Source organism: Mytilus edulis, chromosome 9 (genome assembly GCF_963676685.1).
Source record: "Mytilus edulis chromosome 9, xbMytEdul2.2, whole genome shotgun sequence".
Taxonomy (NCBI): domain Eukaryota; kingdom Metazoa; phylum Mollusca; class Bivalvia; order Mytilida; family Mytilidae; genus Mytilus; species Mytilus edulis.
This window is the reverse complement of record NC_092352.1, coordinates 86,876,999-86,896,595: the sequence shown is the minus strand read 5'-3', so window position 1 is coordinate 86,896,595 and position 19,597 is coordinate 86,876,999. Positions and strand designations below refer to the sequence as shown.

Genomic DNA, 19,597 nt, shown 5'->3' with positions numbered 1-19,597 from the left:
CGTCACCGGGATTTATTTGGGTTTGATTTGCTCAATCTTAAGTTTTCTGTGTACTGTTTAGTTATTGCTGGTTATTTCCTTTTGACTTTTTTTTTTTTTTTTTTTTTTTTTATCGTTTTCTGATTATACAAATGGTTTAGTTATTGTTTATCTTTTCGTAATTTTCTATGTTGTGTTTTGTGTACTATTTTTTGTATGTTGGTCTTTTTCTTTTTTAGCCATAGCGTTGTTAGTTAATTTTGACTTGAGTTTGAATGTCTCTCTGGTATCTTTCGCCTCTTTTTTTAATGTAAAATAATTTCTAAACATGATTCGACACATAATTGAAATACATCATCATGCCATAAAGTTAAACCAAGTTGTCACATGCGAGTCTTGCAGTTGTTTTCTTAGTTTTTAAATCAATATATCTTAGATCAATAAAAATTCATCAAACTGATATAAACACAAAAGTAAAATCACAAGAATACTGAACTCCGAAGAAAATTCAAAACGGAAAGTCTCTAATCGAATGGCAAAGATCAAAGCACAAACACATCAAACGAATGGATAACAACTATCCTTTTCCTGACTTGGTACAGGTATTTTCTTATGTAGAAAACGGTGGATTGAACCTGGTTTTATAGCTAAGATAAACCGAAAATATCTAATAATGGTCGTTGTTATTGTGAATCCAGTTCTTGAGTAGGAGTTAACAGTAATTTACCAATGTTCAAATCTCATATATCCATCCAGGGTAAAATATAATGCCTCATATCTACTGATTTTCTTTGCATACAAGACTTCAACAGCTCATAAAAAGTTCATTACCAAAATTTTAGCAGATTCTGATTTTTTTCTTACAATTTTAACCCCAACTGTACTGGTGGGTCTTATGTAAGCGAGGCGCGCGTCTGGCGTGTTAGGTTATACGCCTGGTGCCTTTGATGGCTGTTTACCAATCCTAAATAAAGGTAAAAGTCAGAGTCAGCCTTTTCCCGTCATTAAAAAAATATTAAAACATCTCAAAAAGGAGATCCATATTTTTAGCTTATTTTTCTTTAACTAATTCTCTTCTACTTCTAGTATCTTATGCATATACATTTATCTATGCTTAAGGTATATAATTCTGAATTGAAAAAGAGGGACGAAAGATACCAGAGGGACAATTAAACTCATAAATCGAAAATAAACTGACAACGCCATGTCTAAAAACGAAAAAAAAACTAACAGACACAACTTTTTTTACTGCAAATTAAGAATCACAGTCTGATAAATTCTTGAAGTAGTTGACGTTGATTACGGAAAAAGAAAATCCTGACAAAAAATCATATTAAAATAAGTATTCTGTTAAATATTTTTTTTAGATTAAAACGTTTCAATAGTGTATTTATACTTCTTTTAGTTCTTATTGTATGAATTCTTTCATATGTCAAATATATTGAGCAAACTCGTGGTGCGGTCCCTGCATTTTGTTTGTGCTTTTTGTATGACCATGCAGAAACTGCAGAACCCACACAATTCTAGTTTTTATAGTATTTCGATATTTTCACATGATTTTAAATGTCAAATTATTCTTTTACCTATATATTCCAAATGAATGTTTGAGTTTTTTCAAACCAATCTGAAAACGAAAAGTAAAATGTTTTTGTAATAGATCTATATGTTATAAACTTATCTATTGAATGTGAAAAACGCATCTGGAAAATCGAAGATAGTAATTTTTGATAAGTTTAAGACATGATTACTGGTAATGACCTTAGTAATGCTTCTTTAAAAAGTTGCAATGGAACGTTTTGTTTGCTTCTTTGTTCTATTTTCTGTCACAAGGGCGGCAGTTACTCCGAATCTTTGTTGCTCAAAACATTCATTAACAGCTGATCTTCACCAGGTCACTGGATCATACGTCAATGGCACTCCTTCTACTCTGGAGGTGAGTTATTTGTTGAATCACTCGTGAAAGTATGCACTTATCTATCTACTATTGATATAACATCATAGAAAAAATAGAACGAAAAGATAACTTGATTATCTTAATTAAAGGTATATTTTCCACCCATTGCGTTTTACTTTTTGAGAGTCAATCTTAATTGGTTCTTGAATTAAGACATTACTGCAAACGCGTGTTTTTTTCTCTCGAGGGAACGAGCATATACTATAATTCGAACTATTATTGGCATTGGCACAATGATAGTTCGATAAGATTATATGCTCGTTCCCTCGACTGACTAAAGTTTTTTTTTAAATAAATCATTTTTGTTTGATGATTTGTTTGTAGAAATTTTTCTTTAAACAATTATGAATTAATTAATCTCAAAACGTTAAGACTTAAAGAAGCACTAGCTGTCAAATTCATGGTCACCGATTTGACTCAAATTCTCATATTTGATTTATAACAATGTAAAACAATTATACAAACTATCAAAAGTCTAAAATAAACAGTTTACAGAGCATGGGGTAGATAATATATAGGTTCGTTTCGTGTGTATTTTAGTCCAGACGCCATCTAATTAACTATCGATTTGACCTCAGATGACCATATAAGCGATGTAAACATAAATAAAGATATGAATAGGTTAAACCAACACGTGCAATTGGATTTTTATAGGTCTGTTTGATTTTATCTTATAGATTAAAAATAGATGTTTTTCATTGTTTTGAACCGTATAAGAATGCTTTTATGTGCATCGAATTAGTAATCAAATGATTTACCGTAGTTTCACTTTCATTGTTGACATTCTTTTTCTTTAAATAACCAGTACACGTACAATGCATGCGTTGTCAATCTCTAGCTAGGGGTTAAATTGAAGTTAACATGAATACAGATTTGAAGAGGTCGACTCATTCACTTGCAAGTGAATAACTAATTATCAATGTTTGTTAGCGTAATTTGACAAAATTGAACCTTTTTGGCTGCAAAAAGCGAATTGTTATTTCACTATCTCACTTTCATTATTGATTGATCAGAAAAAAATCAAACTTTAGATTTTTTATATATCTCGTAGCTAGTCCCCCTTTAATAGAAGTCATTATAAATCAACTGCTATGATTTGTAACAAAATAAACAAAACATTATATAACAAACATCACTGTGTATCATCGCCACCGGAAATTGGGTACTAACGAAGCGGAGAGAAAAAGAAAAAAAAAAGTAAACAAGTTAAGAATTCATTCAATTTAAAGCATTTCCACTCATTTAATGAGAGTGCCGCTTAAGAAATGATTTTCTGATATATAATTCTTTAAATTATTATGCCGATAAGTACAAAATTAAGACAAGATTTGGTGTAATACTCCAAAACTTGCCACTTAGTACCGGAAAATTTCGAGGTCGATCGTCCTCTGTCGCCCTATTGTCAAGATATTCAACTGTTTTTCATTATTAATCCTGACACGTTTTTAGATTATTATAGTTGTGGCATCATATTTACTGAATTTTTTTTCAAAAGGATGTTTTATAAAGAATATGGACAAAAACATTGTTTGTGGATTGTACGTCGAATTGCAAGACGTTGTACGGCGAATTTCAAAATAACAACTTTTGTCTGTGTGGCGTCTTGCTTATTATAAATTAACTGTTAACAAAACTTTGAATTTTTGAAATACTAAGGCTTTTCTACCTCAGGAATAGATTACTTCAGCTGTATTTGGCAAAACTTTCACGAACTTTCGGTCCTCATTGATGAATCCGAATAATTATATAATAATATAAAAATAGCTCTTTGCATACACATTAGTCTTAATAATTATGACGTCTGGCAAGGCTATTCTAATTTTTTTTTCTGGAGGATTTGGACTACATACACATATGATATGTTCATAATAATGAACTAACTGTTAACAAAACTTTGAATTTTTGAAATACTAAGGCTTTTCTTCCTCAGGAATAGATAACTTAGCTGAATTTGGCAAAACTTTTAGGAATTTTTGGTCCTCAATGCTCTTCAACTTCGTACTTTATTTGGCCTTTTTAACATTTTTTGATTCGAGCGTCACTGTTGAGTCTTTTGTACGAAACGCGCGTCTGGCGTATATATAAAATTTTAATCTTGGTATCTATGATGAGTTTTTTTGCAATATTTTGTAATTTTAAGATGAAATTAATCACTGTTTATATGATATCAAATGACGATATTTTGTCAATATCAAAGCTTAACAGACTTAGTTTTCTCGTGTGAATTGTTATACAGTGTCTTATCGAGGCCTTTTATAGCTGACTATGTGGCATGGGCTTTGCTCATTTTTTAAGGCCGTACGGTGACCTTTAGTTGCTAATGTCTGTGTCATTTTGGTCTTTTGTGGATAGTTGTCTCATTGGCAATCATACCATGTCTTCTTTTTTATATTACATAGTCTTATGTAGACGAAATGCACTGGGTCGATGCCGCTGCTGGTGGACGTTTCGTCCCCCAGGGTATTACCATCCCAGTAGTCAACACTTCTGTGTTGACATGAATATCAATTATTGGTCATTTTTATTTTTTTTTACAAATTTCCTGTTTACAAAACTTTGAATTTTCGAAAAACTCAGGATTTTCTTATCCCAGGTATGGATTACCTTAGCCGTATTTGGCACAACTTTTTGGAATTTTGGATCCTCTATGCTCTTCAACTTTGTACTTGTTTGGCTTTATAAATATTTTGATTTGAGCGTCACTGATGAGTCTTATGTAGACGAAACGCGCGTCTGGCGTACTAAATTATAATCCTGGTACCTTTGATAACTATTTACAAATATACAAAATAAACTACATATCAAATATTATAAAATATATGCCGTTAGTTCCGTTATTCGACTTTGTACAAAAAGGTTTTTTTTTCAACCATATTATCCTAAATACATTAATATATCGTTATACTACTAACAACTGTTGTCTTATTTGTTGTTGGGGTGAAATTTGTACGGTCATTAAAAAAAAAAAGACGATCATTCATATTTTGTAGGTGCTGTTTTTTTTAATATAAACAGTGGAGATGTGGTATGATAGCAAATAAAATAATTATCCATTAGGATCAAATAAAGTATATGTAAGAAATTACATGCTATATATTGCACGGCCTTCAACAACGAAAACTTGTACCTTATAGTCGGCTATAAAAAGCCCCGACATGAAAAATGTGGATGGATTCAACCAGAAAACTAACAGCCTAACTCAACAAAACAATTTATGAAAAACAACAAGTATGATAGAGATGAACCAACGACAATCACCGAACTACAGGATCCAGACTTCGGATAGACACATAAAGTATGTGTTAGGTTAAATACATTTTTTATTTATTTAATTTCTGAAATGATTCATTTGTAAAAAAAAAGTTAAGAATTTACTTTGTTTTCATTGAAAGTTAGGAGAAACAAATCGTGAATTGTGTTTCGAATTAATTTTCTAGTTTCTCTTTGAAATACGATTGCATTTCTTTTTTAGATTCAGCAAATTCAATCAAACTTTTTATTTACAGCGGAAAAAAATAATAAAAGACTGTTGCGAAGGCTGTTTGGCCAGAACTTAAAGGTGTAGATAGAAAGGCAGTGAGAAGGAGTGTATTTGTCCGAATTTTCATTGTAGTACATTTTCAAGATTATAATGTATAATATTTCTCAGTAAATTTAAATGTGTTAATACAAGTAAGACTTGCATTTGCGTTAAAAGATATAGCAGCACGTGATTATTTGTTGAAACTTATAAAGGTATGGATCTCAGCCTGATCTGTTTGGTTGAATATAAATGTGAATTAATTGTTTTTACTAAATAAACAGTTATTTTCTATTTGTGTGTTTGTGTGTGTTTGTATATGTGTAAATAATCTAATCTTTAGATAGATGCTAAAATTAAAAATCATTTTTATTAATGAGAAGAAAAGTGCAACTTAAGCAGGCCTGAATGTGAAAACTTTAAGGTGTCATGTGACCCCACTCATTTTTTAACGATAAGAATTACGATATTTTAACAAAATTGTTTACGAGGGCAAATAAATAAATGAACGCTTTCAAATCAAGTTTTTCGTGGATTTTTCCAAAAGAATTTATGAGTATGCACCGTCAGGATTGAAAAATATTTCAACCTGTCCTTACTAGAGACGGGTCACACGGGCATGGGTTCCACATAAAAACAGGTCAGTGAAACAGTGACATGCCTTTTCGAAAGTAACAACATTTACCTGCTTTTGCATATGTCGTATTCAAATTGTATACATCTCATCTAGTATGTAAAAGATGTAAAAGGACTGTGTTCAAGCCTTATATTGTGTATGCATCTTAAATGCTGTCAAGCGAATGGTATTTTTATCAAATTCATAATTATAATTATATTTGGATGTATTTTAAAATTAGCAAGTTGCCATACAGTTGAAAACAAGTTGCCATATAGTAAATTTGTCAACACGAGCAAGTTGCAGTACCCTAGACTTTATTTTTTATGGTCCATTTTCTTTTAAAATCATCTTTTTGACAACAAATTTCAGTAAATATGATGCCACACTATAATAATCTAAAAACGTGTCAGGAAAAATAATGAAAAACAGGTTAATATCTTTACAATTAGGCGGCAAAGGACGATCGAACTCGAAATTTTCCGGTACTAAGTGGCAAGTTTTGGAGTATTACACCAAATCTTGTCTTGATTTTGCATTTATCGGCCTAATAATTTTTTTAAAAGTAAACAAGTTAAGATTTCTTTCAGTTTAAAGCATTTCATTTAATGAGAGTGCCGCTTAAGAAATGATTAATCATTTATAAATAAAGCCAACAGTAGTATACCGCTGTTCAAAACTAGTAAATCTATGGACAAAAACAAAATTGGGGTAACAAACTAAAACTGAGGGAAACGTATTAAATATAAGAGGAGAACAACGACACAACATTAAAATGTAACATACACAGAAACGGACTAAGCATTAGACAAAATCCGATGAGAATAACAAATATAACATCAAAACCAAATACATGAATTTGGGATATAAATGACGTTACATGAGGAAGTTTTTTTTTCAAATGTTTCTTGACGTAACGCTTTAATTTCATTTGTTCTTTCACGTTGAAGAAATAATACCATTACAATGTAACGTCATTTAACATACGAATGAAGAAATCCATTAAAATGTTACGTCCTGCAACATGTAGAAATAAGAATGCCATTATAATTCAACTTCATGTATCTCGTGGATGAAAGAATGCCATTATGATGTTATATTTCTCATAGAGGAAAGAAAAAAATACATCCTCATGTGACTTCACTTAATATTTGGAAAAAAATATGGTATAACAATGTATTCTGTCTTCCACATGATACATGACGTTACATTATGATAACATTCCTTCTTCAAAATGTTAAATGATGGTATACTCTGATGTATTTCTTTATTCCACAGGTTTCAATGAAGTTGTATTATGACTACGATAATTTGATGATGAAAATGGAACGACTAGATGGTACAACTATCGTTCAAGATTTTAATCATGTGAGTATACTAAATAACATCACACAAAGCCTTTGACGATAACATGTAGCTCTCACTGAATAACATTTTCATTTTACGAAAATACGAAAAGTTGTTAACAAATGTTTTCTAAGTATATTGGCGTCTGTTGCTGTTCAGTGTTTCTGCTGTTCCGTTGTTTTCCTCTTATACTAGTAGTTGATAAGTTTTTATCGATTTTGCTTTGTGACCCGATTTGTTTTTCGCTCAGTCGTTTTGTGATTATTTAACAACGGTAAGCCTTCATTCAAGTGATAATATATTTAATATAGATTAAGTCTCTCCCTCATGCTAAGCTCTGATTTCTTTCAAGGATTTGGCTATACTTTTTTTAACCTTTTGGATTATAGCCCTTCATCTTATATATAAGCTTTGGATTTCAAATATTTTGGCCACGAGCATCACTGAAGAGACATGTATTGTCGAAATGCGCATCTGGTGCAAGAAAATTGGTACCGTTAATTTTATTAAGTCGTCTTGTGTTTCATTTTAGAAAAAGCAGTATACATTGTCTGGAAAATCATGTAGTAAAAATGACTTACCAAATGGATTAAATATGCAGCCACCATGCATACAAAGTGAGTTTATAATGCTTTGTTTTTTTACAAATTTTAAGTGTATTATTTTGGATTTTCTGTCATTTGATACTAGCAGTTGCATTATATCTACGCGCATGAATACAAAAAATGTACAATCGTCAAAAGACTCATCAGAACATTTTACTATTAACAATAACCACAATAAACCTATTTCTCGTATCAAACATAAACTAAAAGAACTAGCCAAGGAATTTGTTTTTGTCCCGGCCGATAAAGCTGCTAATAATATTATTATTGTTTGACGTAAATTTTACATTGAGGTTCTGAAAAAGGAAATCACCAATTCACCAACATTCCAACTGACTCCATTTTCAGAAAACGAAATCTGTAACAAACATAAACTTTTAGCCACCGCTTTACAAGCAGAGCCAAATACAATGAAAGTTACAACTATGTATTGGCTTCCGAAGCTACACAAAACCCTTACAAATATAGATTTATTTCGTCTTCAAGCCATTGTTCAACTACTAAATTTTCTATTCTTCTTACCAGCACACTTGGTACAATTAAAAACCTGATAATACATTGTTCAAATAAGGCCTTCGAAAAAAGTGGAATAAATTACTTTTGGAGTGTTAAGAACTCGTTGGAAGTACTTGATAAATTGCATGCTTATATTGGTGATTTTGAATCTGTTCAAAGTTTTGATTTTTCTACCCTGTATACCACATTGCCTCACATTCTCATTAAGAAAAAATTCACACACCTAATTAAATGGGCATTCAAAAAATCAGAATGTGAATATATATGTTCAAACTCTTTTAGGTCATTTTTTAGTAGCAATAAACCAAAATAATATGTTAATTGGACATAATTTGATACTATATATGCCCTTGAATTTTTACTAGATAACATTTTTGTTCGCTTTGGGGATTCCGTATATCGTCAGATTATCGGAATTCCAATGGGGACTAACTGTGCACCACTTATTGTGGACCTGTTTTTGTATTGTTATGAGTTACAATTTATGACAAAAATAAGCAAAGACCCATCGAAACAACATCTGATAAACAAATTTAATAATACTTTTAGATATTTGGATGATATTTTGGCTCTCAATAATGACGACTTCAGTATGTATATTAATGAAATTTATCCTGTTGAACTTACTTTAAATAAAGCTAATACTAACAATGACCACTGCCCTTTTCTCGATCTTGATATCTACATCACTAATGGAAATCTGAATACTAAAATTTATGATAAAAGGGATGATTTTTCATTTCCTATCGTTAATTATCCGCTTTTAGATGGTGACGTTCCCTTGTCACCATCTTACGGTGTTTATATATCTCAACTTGTACGATTCGCTCGTGTATGTAACAATGTATTAGATTTTAACGAGAGAAATTTATGTATTACTGAAACATTATTACACCAGGGTTTTCGATATCACAAATTAGTCAAAACATTTACTAAATTTTATCATCGGTATAAAGACATCATTCGTAAATATAGCTCAACATGCAGACTTCTAATACGTTCAGGTATTTCACATCCGATTTTTTATGGAAATATTCTTTATAAAGCACAAAGGTGTCAGTATTCACCTCAGAAACTTACAAAACCTTTGAATAGACTTACTAAGAAGGGATATAATTACGATACTGTTGTCAAGTCATTAAAGATTGCATATTTTGGCGTTAATATTGAGTCACTGATAAGGTCTTTGCATCGGAACTAAACACATTTATTCTAAAAACAGTTGTTGGCATGACACGGGTTATGTTCTTCTCATATATGTTATGATGGTATGATACTAAACCCCTAACGGGAAGGAGTGTGCCTGATGTTCATATGATGAAATCATAATCTTTCAGTCAGTTTAATTGAAGTCTGGAGCTGGCATGTCAGTTAACTGCTAGAAGTCTGTTGTTATTAATGTATTATTGTCATTTTGTTTATTTTCTTTGGTTACATCTTCTGACATCAGACTCGGACTTCTCTTGAACTGAATTTTAATGTGCGTATTGTTATGCGTTTACTTTTCTACATTGGTTAGAGGTATAGGGGGAGGGTTGAGATCTCACAAACATGTTTAACCCCGCCGCATTTTTGCGCCTGTCCCAAGTCAGGAGCCTCTGGCCTTTGTTAGTCTTGTATTATTTTAATTTTAGTTTCTTGTGTACAATTTGGAAATTAGTATGGCGTTCATTATCACTGGACTAGTATATATTTGTTATGGGGCCAGCTGAAGGACGCCTCCGGGTGCGGGAATTTCTCGCTACATTGAAGACCTGTTGGTGACCCTCTGCTGTTGTTTTTTATTTGGTCGGGTTGTTGTCTCTTTGACACATTCCCCATTTCCGTTCTCAATTTTATTGATTATCAATCTTGTTTTTTTAACTAGGCAATGCTACATACAGAGGAAGGAACACTATTGGTGATGACGTAGCTTATGACGTGGACACATGGTTTATCGAGAGCTCCTCATGGGGAAACCTCACAGTATCTGTGATGGCACATGATTGTACCCTGGTAGTGCAAGGAATCAGTACAAATGCAAACAATGGTTAGTTTTTCTCTCATTTTAGTTTATCGTTAACCAGTTTAATGACTTCAACATTCCAATTGCAAACTTCCCCTTTTTCAGCCGTTACATTACCTTTGGTCCATTGTTTGGTGTTTAAATATCTTAATTGAAACGTAACGCTAGTGTATGTTCATGATATACGGACTTCGAGTGAATGAGGCTCCTAAAACTAAAATAGGTCAATAAGAGTTTTAAGGAAGAACGTCTGAAATTAAAAAAACCCACTAGATTGAATTTCCGATCACGATCACGAATTGATTGGCCAATATACAATAGATAAGCGTCTCAACTCTGAACGACAAATTTTCGCAGTCTTAGAACTTAAGATTCCAGAATAGTCGTCGTATCTGTTATTTGACAATCGTGTTCTATACCAGATATGACACTTTCACTGCATACATAGCAGGCGACGTTTACCCTGTCGACGTATTTGGTATCGCTCCTGTACGAGATAGAGCGTTTGCCTCGGTTTTTGTTTGCTATATTGATTTGTCTTTGAAATTTACGGTGTGTAATTAAACGGATTTTTCGGGGGGTTTTGGGTTTCTGAATAAACGAGTTCAGCATTTGACTTATCGCGATACCCGAATTGTTGTATTAGATATCTACTTGGGTAATCTAGTTTTGCCTATATCAAATAAACACAGTATTTCTGTACCAATTCTGGTTAATATATTATCTAGACCATGCGCTGTTTGTTATTGTTGTTCGTGTCTCTGTTTATACAATTATTTTTAAACCACACAAATTTAATCGTATGGTACTATCCAAATATGTTTTCGTCTTCTGATGCAATTCAGTCCACCATCTTGTGAGGTATCGAACTGATGAATTCTCTTACTTGATATGATTTGTAAATGATTAGTTAACTTTGTTTATGTGAAATCATAAACAGTTCAATTTTTTTCAGTTGTGTCGCAAACAACAATATTTTACCACAACGTACAATATACAACTCTAGAGGCAACAGCATTCCAGGTACCGCAGAATTGTTCAGAGAGCTGAACACAAATCATAGCATATTAAAAATAATAGCATATTAACTTGTGCTGTTTTCTGTTCGTATAATTTGCCTTTACAAACTTAGGTTGTTACCAAATTAACTCAAATAAAGGCAACAGTAGGATACCGCTGTTCAAAAGTCATAAATCGATTGAGAGAAAACAAATCCGGGTTGCAAACCAAAACCACATCAGCTATAAGAGGAAAACAAAGAAACAACAGAAACACTGAATCGCAACCAAAAATAAAGACGTTTCCTAGTCATATAATATGCTTTTACAAACCATTGACAATCTAATTAAAATTAAGTTCTGATATGTCGCTCATCAGACCTTGACGCGCGACATATCAGAACGGGTACAATTAAAGGATTTAATTTTAATTATATTATACCATTGACTAATGTAATTTGAAAATTTTGTTCTTTTCCAAATACACCTCCCGATGGTATCACCAGCCCAGTAGTTAGCCCGTCTCTGTTGAAATGAATTGTTATTGATATGGTAATAAGTATAAGAAAAAAGTAAAATCACAAAAATACTGAGCTCAGAGGATAATCTAATCGGAAAGTCCATAATCAGACGGCAAAATCAAATGACTAAACACATAAAAAAACGAATGGACAAGAACTGTCATATTCCTGACTTGGTACAGGCATTTTCAAGTGTAGAAAATGGAGGATTAAACCTGGTCTTATCGCGCTAAACCTCTCACTTTGATGACAGTCTCATTAAATTCCGTTATATTTACAATGATGCGTGAACTAAACAGACATAATACATGATAAAATAGTCAAAATATGGGTACACCAGTCATCATCGTGTAACAATTTTAAAAAGAACAAAAAAACAGAAAAAAAACCAGTTAAATGTTTACAAAACATTGAATTTTTGAAATACTAAGGTTTTTCTACCTCAGCGATAGATAACCATAGCTGTATTTGGCAAAACTTTTAGGAAATTTTTATCCTCAATGCTCTCAAACTTGGTACTTTATTTGGTACATTTTTTTTATTCGAGCGCCACTGATGATTCTTTTGTTGACGAAACGTGCGTCTGGGGCAACAAATTTCAATCCTGGTATCTTTGATGAGTTTATTGACTTGTATTTGATAGAGATTTCTAACACGTATCTATACCATTTTGCTTGTAGTTTTTTCGTTATATGAATCAATGAGTGTTTTTTCACATATATACGGAATGTTTTATGGCTTGATACACCTCTGCTGGTGGTCTTCCAGTCCCCGGGGGGTATAGTCAGCATAGTAGTTGGAACTTCTGTACTGACATGATTTATAACAAACATTTCTAAAATTGACCATTTATAAATTTCAAATTAAAGAAAAAAATAAGGTTTCAACTTATTCAGGCAAAGTTGACCACAGATGGATTCGACTATTGTTTGTGTGTCCTTTTGGTCAATATCAAAAGCAACAAAAGTGCACATGTCTAAATATCTTGCCTGATGAAATGGTCATAATTTAACTTATTTTGAAATTCTTTGATAAATTGTAAGTAAACTCATCATAGTATTAGATACCAGGATTACAATTTTATATTTACGCCAGACGCGCGTTTCGTCTACATAAGACTCATCAGTGACGCTCGACTCAAAAAGTGTTTAAAAGGCCAAATAAAGTACGAAGTTGAAGAGCATTGAGGACCACAAATTCCTAAAAGTTTTGCCAAATACAGCTAAGGTAATCTATTCCTGAGGTAGAAAAGCCTTAGTTTTTCAAAAATTCAAAGTTGTGTAAACAGTTAATTTATAATTATGAACATATCGATGATAACTCAAGTCAACACAGAAGTGCTGACTACTGGGCTAGTGATACCATCGGGAAAATAGTGGTCACTGTAAATGAATTACTTATCTTTCCGTAATATTTTATTCAAATATGTACAATAAAAAAATCATCAGACAATATCTGATGTCACATTAACATCAGAAGCAATTCAACATAAGTACAAACACAACAATTATATAGCATTGGTCAAAGTCAATATATTATTTCTGTGTATGGTTATCTGTTACTTTGATAAGTGATATGATTGCCAATGAGACAAATATCTAACAGAGTTGAAATGAATTGTATCTAAGGAACTATTTTTAAACATTATTGCATGTTCTTTTCTTTAATATCCATACACACATTTTTTCCCCTCATATTTCACCATAAAAGGATACTTTGTTTACAAATTGCATTCCTCTTTAATAATCTTACTACTCGCTATTTTCCCTCCTCTTTGAGTATATTCGTCCTCATAATGCGATGACTTCTTTATATAATGATATAATAATCTCAACGATTTACACAATATATTTTATATTTTAAACATAACTTGGCCCTATAACAGTTCTTGATAATCATGAACGTATCTGAAAATTGATAGAAGAAAACATGAATTAACAAACACAATGAAAGTAAAATAACTAAAAATTTCGAAATCCGAGTAAAATTCCAAACGGAAAGTCCCTTCAGTTAGTAATGTTCACTGACAGTAATAGATATATGTATAAATCCAAAAAAAAAGTTATACAACTAAAAAGGGATCTCTGCAGGGAAAGAGTCTAGAGTTCGAACAGGACAGACAAACCCGTCTATGAATATGTGTATGCAAAGAGCTATTTTTATATTATTATATAATTATTCGGATTCATCAATATTCGTTGAACACCAATTTTCGTGGATTTCGTGGGAACAAGGGAATCGCGAATTTAAATGTTCAACGGAGTGTATGCTGAATTTGCCAAATTCACGAAATTAAATATCCACGAAAATTGGTACCCACGAAAATAAACATATCTGTTATAATTGTGGCTTATCATACTGCAAATTAAAACTTTTTTGGCAAATGTGCCATTTTTTGAAATTACTGTTCTGTTGTATATAAGAAGTTTAAGAGAAAGTATAAAACAGTAAGTTTAACTTTTACTTACCATTGACAATGTTTTGGTCGAGTCATCACTGACTCAGAGAATGGGTGTATACTGATATCTGCTGTAGTATATGACATAGCTGTGTAACCTAAAAAGTAAAATGAATCATCGAATGTAGCAGACATTAGATATAAATATGTATAAAGTAACTGCTTAGAAATATGTCATATAAAAAAGAAACAACAAATAAAAAGTAAAATAACAAAAACACCGAACTCTGCATCCTTAATTTCCGTGACTGCAACATAGAGAAAATTTATTGTTGCATTACTATGGACTCAATAAACTATGTGTTGTTAAATATTTTAACGATTACGCACAGTATTATCATAATTAAGACATACTTTAAAGTTAAAATTGAGAATTGAAAAGGGGAATGTGTAAAAGAGACAACAACCCGATCAAAGAATAGAAAACAGCAAAAGGCCATCAATGGGTCTTCAAACCAGCGAGAAAATCCAACAACCGGAAGCGTGTTTCAACTGGCCCCTAAACAAAAAGGTTTACTAGGTTAGTGATAATGGACGTCATACTAAACTCCAAAACATATAAATGAACTAAAATTTAAAAGCATACAAGACTAACAATTGCCAGAGGCTCTTGACATAGGACAGGCGCACACATGCGGCATGATAACATTATTATAAGGAGAAAAGTGTAAGACAGTTGTATTATGGACTTGTTCAGCAGCTAGCTAACTGGTATGAATGTAATACAAATTGAAATATTTGCTGTACCTCCTTCGAATGTTCCATACTCAATCTGTGAAACCGGCCAGCAATCTGGTGTAGTTACAGAGCGCACAACTGTCACATTGGTACTGGGTATCACGTATTTCCAGATCTGAACTTCTAAATTGTTATCCGGCGGCCCAATTGATCGTTGCGCAATCAGTTGTGCATCTTCTGTTAATAATTGAAAAATATTGTATACAAATATCTAAATAAAGTTTTCATTGCTACTATTCAGTAATTTTCGTTGGATTTGGTATACGTAAAGAAGCGATGCTATATTTGCTGTAAATCAGTTATCAATCAAATCCAACTCCGTTGATAGCAAAGGAATTATTTCGATTCAACATGACACACTGCTTTAATATCTTATACAATGAACTTGAGGCATGTCTTACAGTTATGTCAAGGTATACCTTATCATGTACTTCAGTGGTCGTTCTTGATATTCTATTACAACAATAAACGTCTATGTTGACTGAAACTTTTACTACTACTACTTATTCTACTAATACTAACTGTTGCTACTTGTACTACTCGGTGATATATTACTTCTATACTTTCTTCAAAATTTCTAGTACTGCTCTATAGTTCTTCATCTTATCAGTAATTTCCTACTGAATGATATCAGAACTTATCTCTAATAGTTTTAACTTACTTGGTATACATTGATCTTGTATTGGTACCTTCAGTTGCTCTACAGAACATCGTCCCATATCTATTTTATAACTTTTACCCTGAAAATATGTCATTACTCTTATTACATACATATATTGATATACAAATTCGAGCATTGTTCTTTAATAATGAAGATAACGACCAGTACTGTACATAAAAGAGGTTTAAAGGAGATGTGCATTCTATCGCAAAGATAATTGATGTAATATATGCATTGCTGAAACACTCTTTTTGCAATTCTTAAATAAAAAATATAATCGACAGAGTGTTGACTAGTTCCACTAAGTAGACTGTCTCTCAGAGCTGCAATGTAGTCTCATTTCACAATTTTTGTTTTATATGAGACAAATTAATGAATTTTGGAGGGGAAAATAGAACATTACCAATTTTTCTACGAAAATAGAATTTTGTTTACGAAATTATTATTTTTTTGTATGTTTGTGTGAAAAGAGAGCACGTGCAAGTACCATTAAAACATGTTTAAATGGGGCTCTTCAACATTGCTTGTAGTTGGTACAAAGTGGCATGTGCTCTATGTACGGGTTCCAAAAAAATAGATAAAAGATACCCTTTGTTCGTGTCATCGTGGTGGGTACAAACAACTCATTGTTCTTAATTTTGCATTATTCAACTTTGAAAAAAGACATATAATAAATGTTCAAATTTAAGAAAGAAAAAACTTAGGCCTTTTCCTTATTGTGTTTCAGAATAGCTAAACTTAATGAACTTTAAATTTGTCTTATCTTATACGATGTTTTATCCACAAGTAGGGTAAAGGTCATGTCCTTACATGGTGATAATCCACAATCTCAGTGTGTGTGAAGGTCATATTCTCACTCAAGGTTACAATCGTATCAGTTCTTGTCATTCTTCTGTGATAATCAAAGTACAAATGGACTCTTCTCTGAAAACAAATAAATATTGCAGAGCCTAGATATTATCCAGACTAGGGCATCCAAACGGGACAAATTATGCATGCGTATAGAAAATTTAAAGTGTGTTCTAGTAGGATCTTAAGCTGGGGTCACACATTCACGATTTTTACTGCCGTCCTTGACAGGACCATTCCCGATTAAAATTTATTAAAAGTCTGATCAAGATCCTATGAATCGGATGGAAATTCAAACTTAAATTAAAATTTGTAAAAAAAAATTAGATATTGTTCAGGAAGCGTCGATATTCAACCGTTTCCAAGCAAATTTATCCCGATAATCCCGTTCTAAATCCGCTTCTAACCCGATTTGTATCTTTCGCCAGGTAAAATTCGACCGAATCTGTCACGACTGCGCCCCGATTCTACCGAATGTTATCCGACAGAGATCAGATAGTGACAAGACAGTGAATCGACGCTGACGGAAGTTATCCGTTCGAAAACTGTCGACATACTCAGGATGATCAGGTACTGTCGGAACGTAATCCTATCACGGTCTGCTCTATCGCATTGCAAGCGGCTTTGTCTGGTCTCAGTCGTATTGTATTATGTAGTTGTCGGGACTCTAACACGGGTATCATTGACGAATTTAGAATTAATAACGGGACTGTTTCGGACCGATTTCGGCAAAAACGGTTTGCAATCGACAAGATCTGGATGCAATCTGGACTCAATCGGCAGAAAAACAGCAATGAAAAATTTCTCCAGATCATTCCCGTTCCACAGGAAACCGTCCCGAATACACAGAATATTGTTAGGAATTCGATCCGATACAGCAGAATCTGTCACGACATAGGCACGATTGTAATCCGACTAGACAAAATCGGCTGAGTTTCCCCGAATGTTACGGGATGCACCTAACTGTCGGGATGCTTTGCCGAACTATTCGGACCCTTCCCGACCAGTAGGAATCTGTTACGAACTAAAACGACTGCGTTCAGACAATATTAGGACATTCCAGATAATTGAGGATACTAATCCGACTTTTTCACTTTTCGTGTCGTATCGCTGTCTGATCTCAAACGGGAGCAATAATCGGCTATGTGTGAACCCCGCATTAGGTACAGTACATACATGATAGTACAGTCCGTTCATGCATTCATACTGCAGCATGACTCAAGGAAATACTTATGTATACTTTTGATAGCACGACTTTGCTCTTATATCTTTAGGTTCATGTTACCTAATCATTCGTGTTCTATATGGCGTTTTATGGACTGTTTTACCTTCGTTTTTCATCTTATGGCTATATTCAATTTGGTATCTGTCTTTTTGAGCTTATAGTTTTATAAAGCTTTTTATTTAGCCTATGGTATCTTTTTACCTTTTATTAACATCTCGTAAACTTCCAGAACATTAGGCTAGTCCACGCTAAACAACTAATGTATATTAATGTATATATAAAAATATATACAACTCGTCTAAACATCAACCCAACAATGTTAGATCTGTAAATTTGCTTTCGCATTTTTTTTTCTTCCCTCGCCGGGATTCGAACCCATGCTACTGATATATCGTGACACCAAATCGCCTGCACTGTAGCCGTCCCGCTAGGCCACACGACCACCTGGGCTTCGTTAGTGGCTCGGACGTACTTATATATATTCCTAATTTTGCATTATTCAACTTTTAAAAAAGACTTAATTCGAAATTTAGACATATAATAAATGTTTGACTAATAAATGTTTGACATATAATAAATGTTTGACATATAATAAATGTTTGACATATAATAAATGTTCAAATTTAAGAAAGAAAAAACTTAGGCCTTTTCTTTATTGTGAAGATATTATATGAGTGCCAATGACACAACTCTCCATCCAAGTCACAATTTGTAAAAGTAAACCATTATAGGTCAAATCATGGTATTAAACACGGAGCCTTGGCCCACACCGAACATCAACCTATACAGGCCCCCAAACGGCAAATGATAGTCTTGTCCTATTGTTGTTTATTTCTGTGTCATTTTGTACATTGTGGAGAGTTGTCTCATTAGCAATTATACCACATCTTATTATTACATTTAGTATAGTCATGATTACGAATGAAATGTTTTCAACATGACGTTAAATCCCTTTTCGAGTATATTTCTTTTCATAAATCAAACGAAAATAGGGGTATTGTTTACTAATGTATAACATATAATTCCGGGGCGCTCGCCTTTCAATGCCAAGAGCAAAACATTGACGCCGCTTTCTACATTATATCCATGTCTCTGGTCAAATCAACTGGCTAATATTTTACATCATTTGATCTCTGTTGGAGAATTGTCTCATTGGCAGTCGGCATATTCTTATTTTTTGGATTCTAAAAAAAATGTCAAATCATATTTGTAAAGGAACTAAAGTATGTATCTGTATGTCTTTTATAGAGAGTGGCTTTTGCAATATAGCCTTCGAACCAATAACCTAGTTTTTGTAAGTTTTGAAGTTAAAGATAAAAAAAAATATAATAATTACGTCATAGAACTCTTTATGGTTTGTCTGTAAATTAATCAAGCCACCGGTAACATCCATTTCTGTTTGGAAAACAGGAGGTACACAACATGTCCCTGATACTGAGGTTGTATAGCACTCGACAAAAATTACAACTAGTATGGGAAACATCATTACAATAAAGTTTCTGTAGTAATACAAACTAGGTCACATTATCAACCAAACAAGGCCTTAGATGTTGGTGCCACAGAAGTATATGTTCTTCAGTACAAGGACAATCATGACAAGTTAAT

The 19,597-nt window shown here is 32.7% G+C and overlaps 2 protein-coding genes across 2 annotated transcripts; one reads left to right on the top strand and one right to left on the bottom strand.

Annotated features, from left to right (window-relative positions):
* Nucleotides 1–1,719: 1,719 nt before the first annotated feature.
* Nucleotides 1,720–11,630, top strand: LOC139489302 (uncharacterized). Its single transcript, XM_071275586.1, has 5 exons — nt 1,720–1,912; nt 7,348–7,437; nt 7,949–8,033; nt 10,405–10,566; nt 11,498–11,630. The coding sequence occupies exons 1-5, from the start codon at nt 1,766–1,768 to the stop codon at nt 11,590–11,592; spliced, it is 579 nt and encodes a 192-aa protein (XP_071131687.1). The 5' UTR covers nt 1,720–1,765; the 3' UTR covers nt 11,593–11,630.
* Nucleotides 11,631–13,458: 1,828 nt separating this feature from the next.
* Nucleotides 13,459–19,559, bottom strand: LOC139489299 (uncharacterized). The gene is made up of 6 exons (XM_071275579.1): nt 19,329–19,559; nt 16,729–16,842; nt 15,919–15,997; nt 15,267–15,434; nt 14,530–14,617; nt 13,459–13,968 (listed from the first exon to the last, which is right to left on the bottom strand). Coding segments are annotated over exons 1-6 (600 nt in total). The 5' UTR covers nt 19,479–19,559; the 3' UTR covers nt 13,459–13,967.
* Between the last annotated feature and the right edge of the window lie 38 nt (nt 19,560–19,597).

What these genes read in the sequence shown, in the direction of transcription:
- LOC139489302 (XM_071275586.1), top strand. Translation starts at nt 1,766, where the DNA reads ATGGAACGTTTTGTTTGCTTCTTTGTTCTATTTTCTGTCACAAGGGCG. An exon ending in GCAGCCACCATGCATACAAA is followed by an intron (nt 8,034 to 10,404) that starts GTGAGTTTATAA and finishes TTTTTTAACTAG; the next exon opens with GCAATGCTACATACAGAGGA. An exon ending in CAGTACAAATGCAAACAATG is followed by an intron (nt 10,567 to 11,497) that starts GTTAGTTTTTCT and finishes AATTTTTTTCAG; the next exon opens with TTGTGTCGCAAACAACAATA.
- LOC139489299 (XM_071275579.1), bottom strand. Translation starts at nt 19,478, where the DNA reads ATGATGTTTCCCATACTAGTTGTAATTTTTGTCGAGTGCTATACAACC. An exon ending in AGATTGTGGATTATCACCAT is followed by an intron (nt 15,998 to 16,728) that starts GTAAGGACATGA and finishes ACATATTTTCAG; the next exon opens with GGTAAAAGTTATAAAATAGA. An exon ending in ACAAGATCAATGTATACCAA is followed by an intron (nt 15,435 to 15,918) that starts GTAAGTTAAAAC and finishes AATTATTAACAG; the next exon opens with AAGATGCACAACTGATTGCG.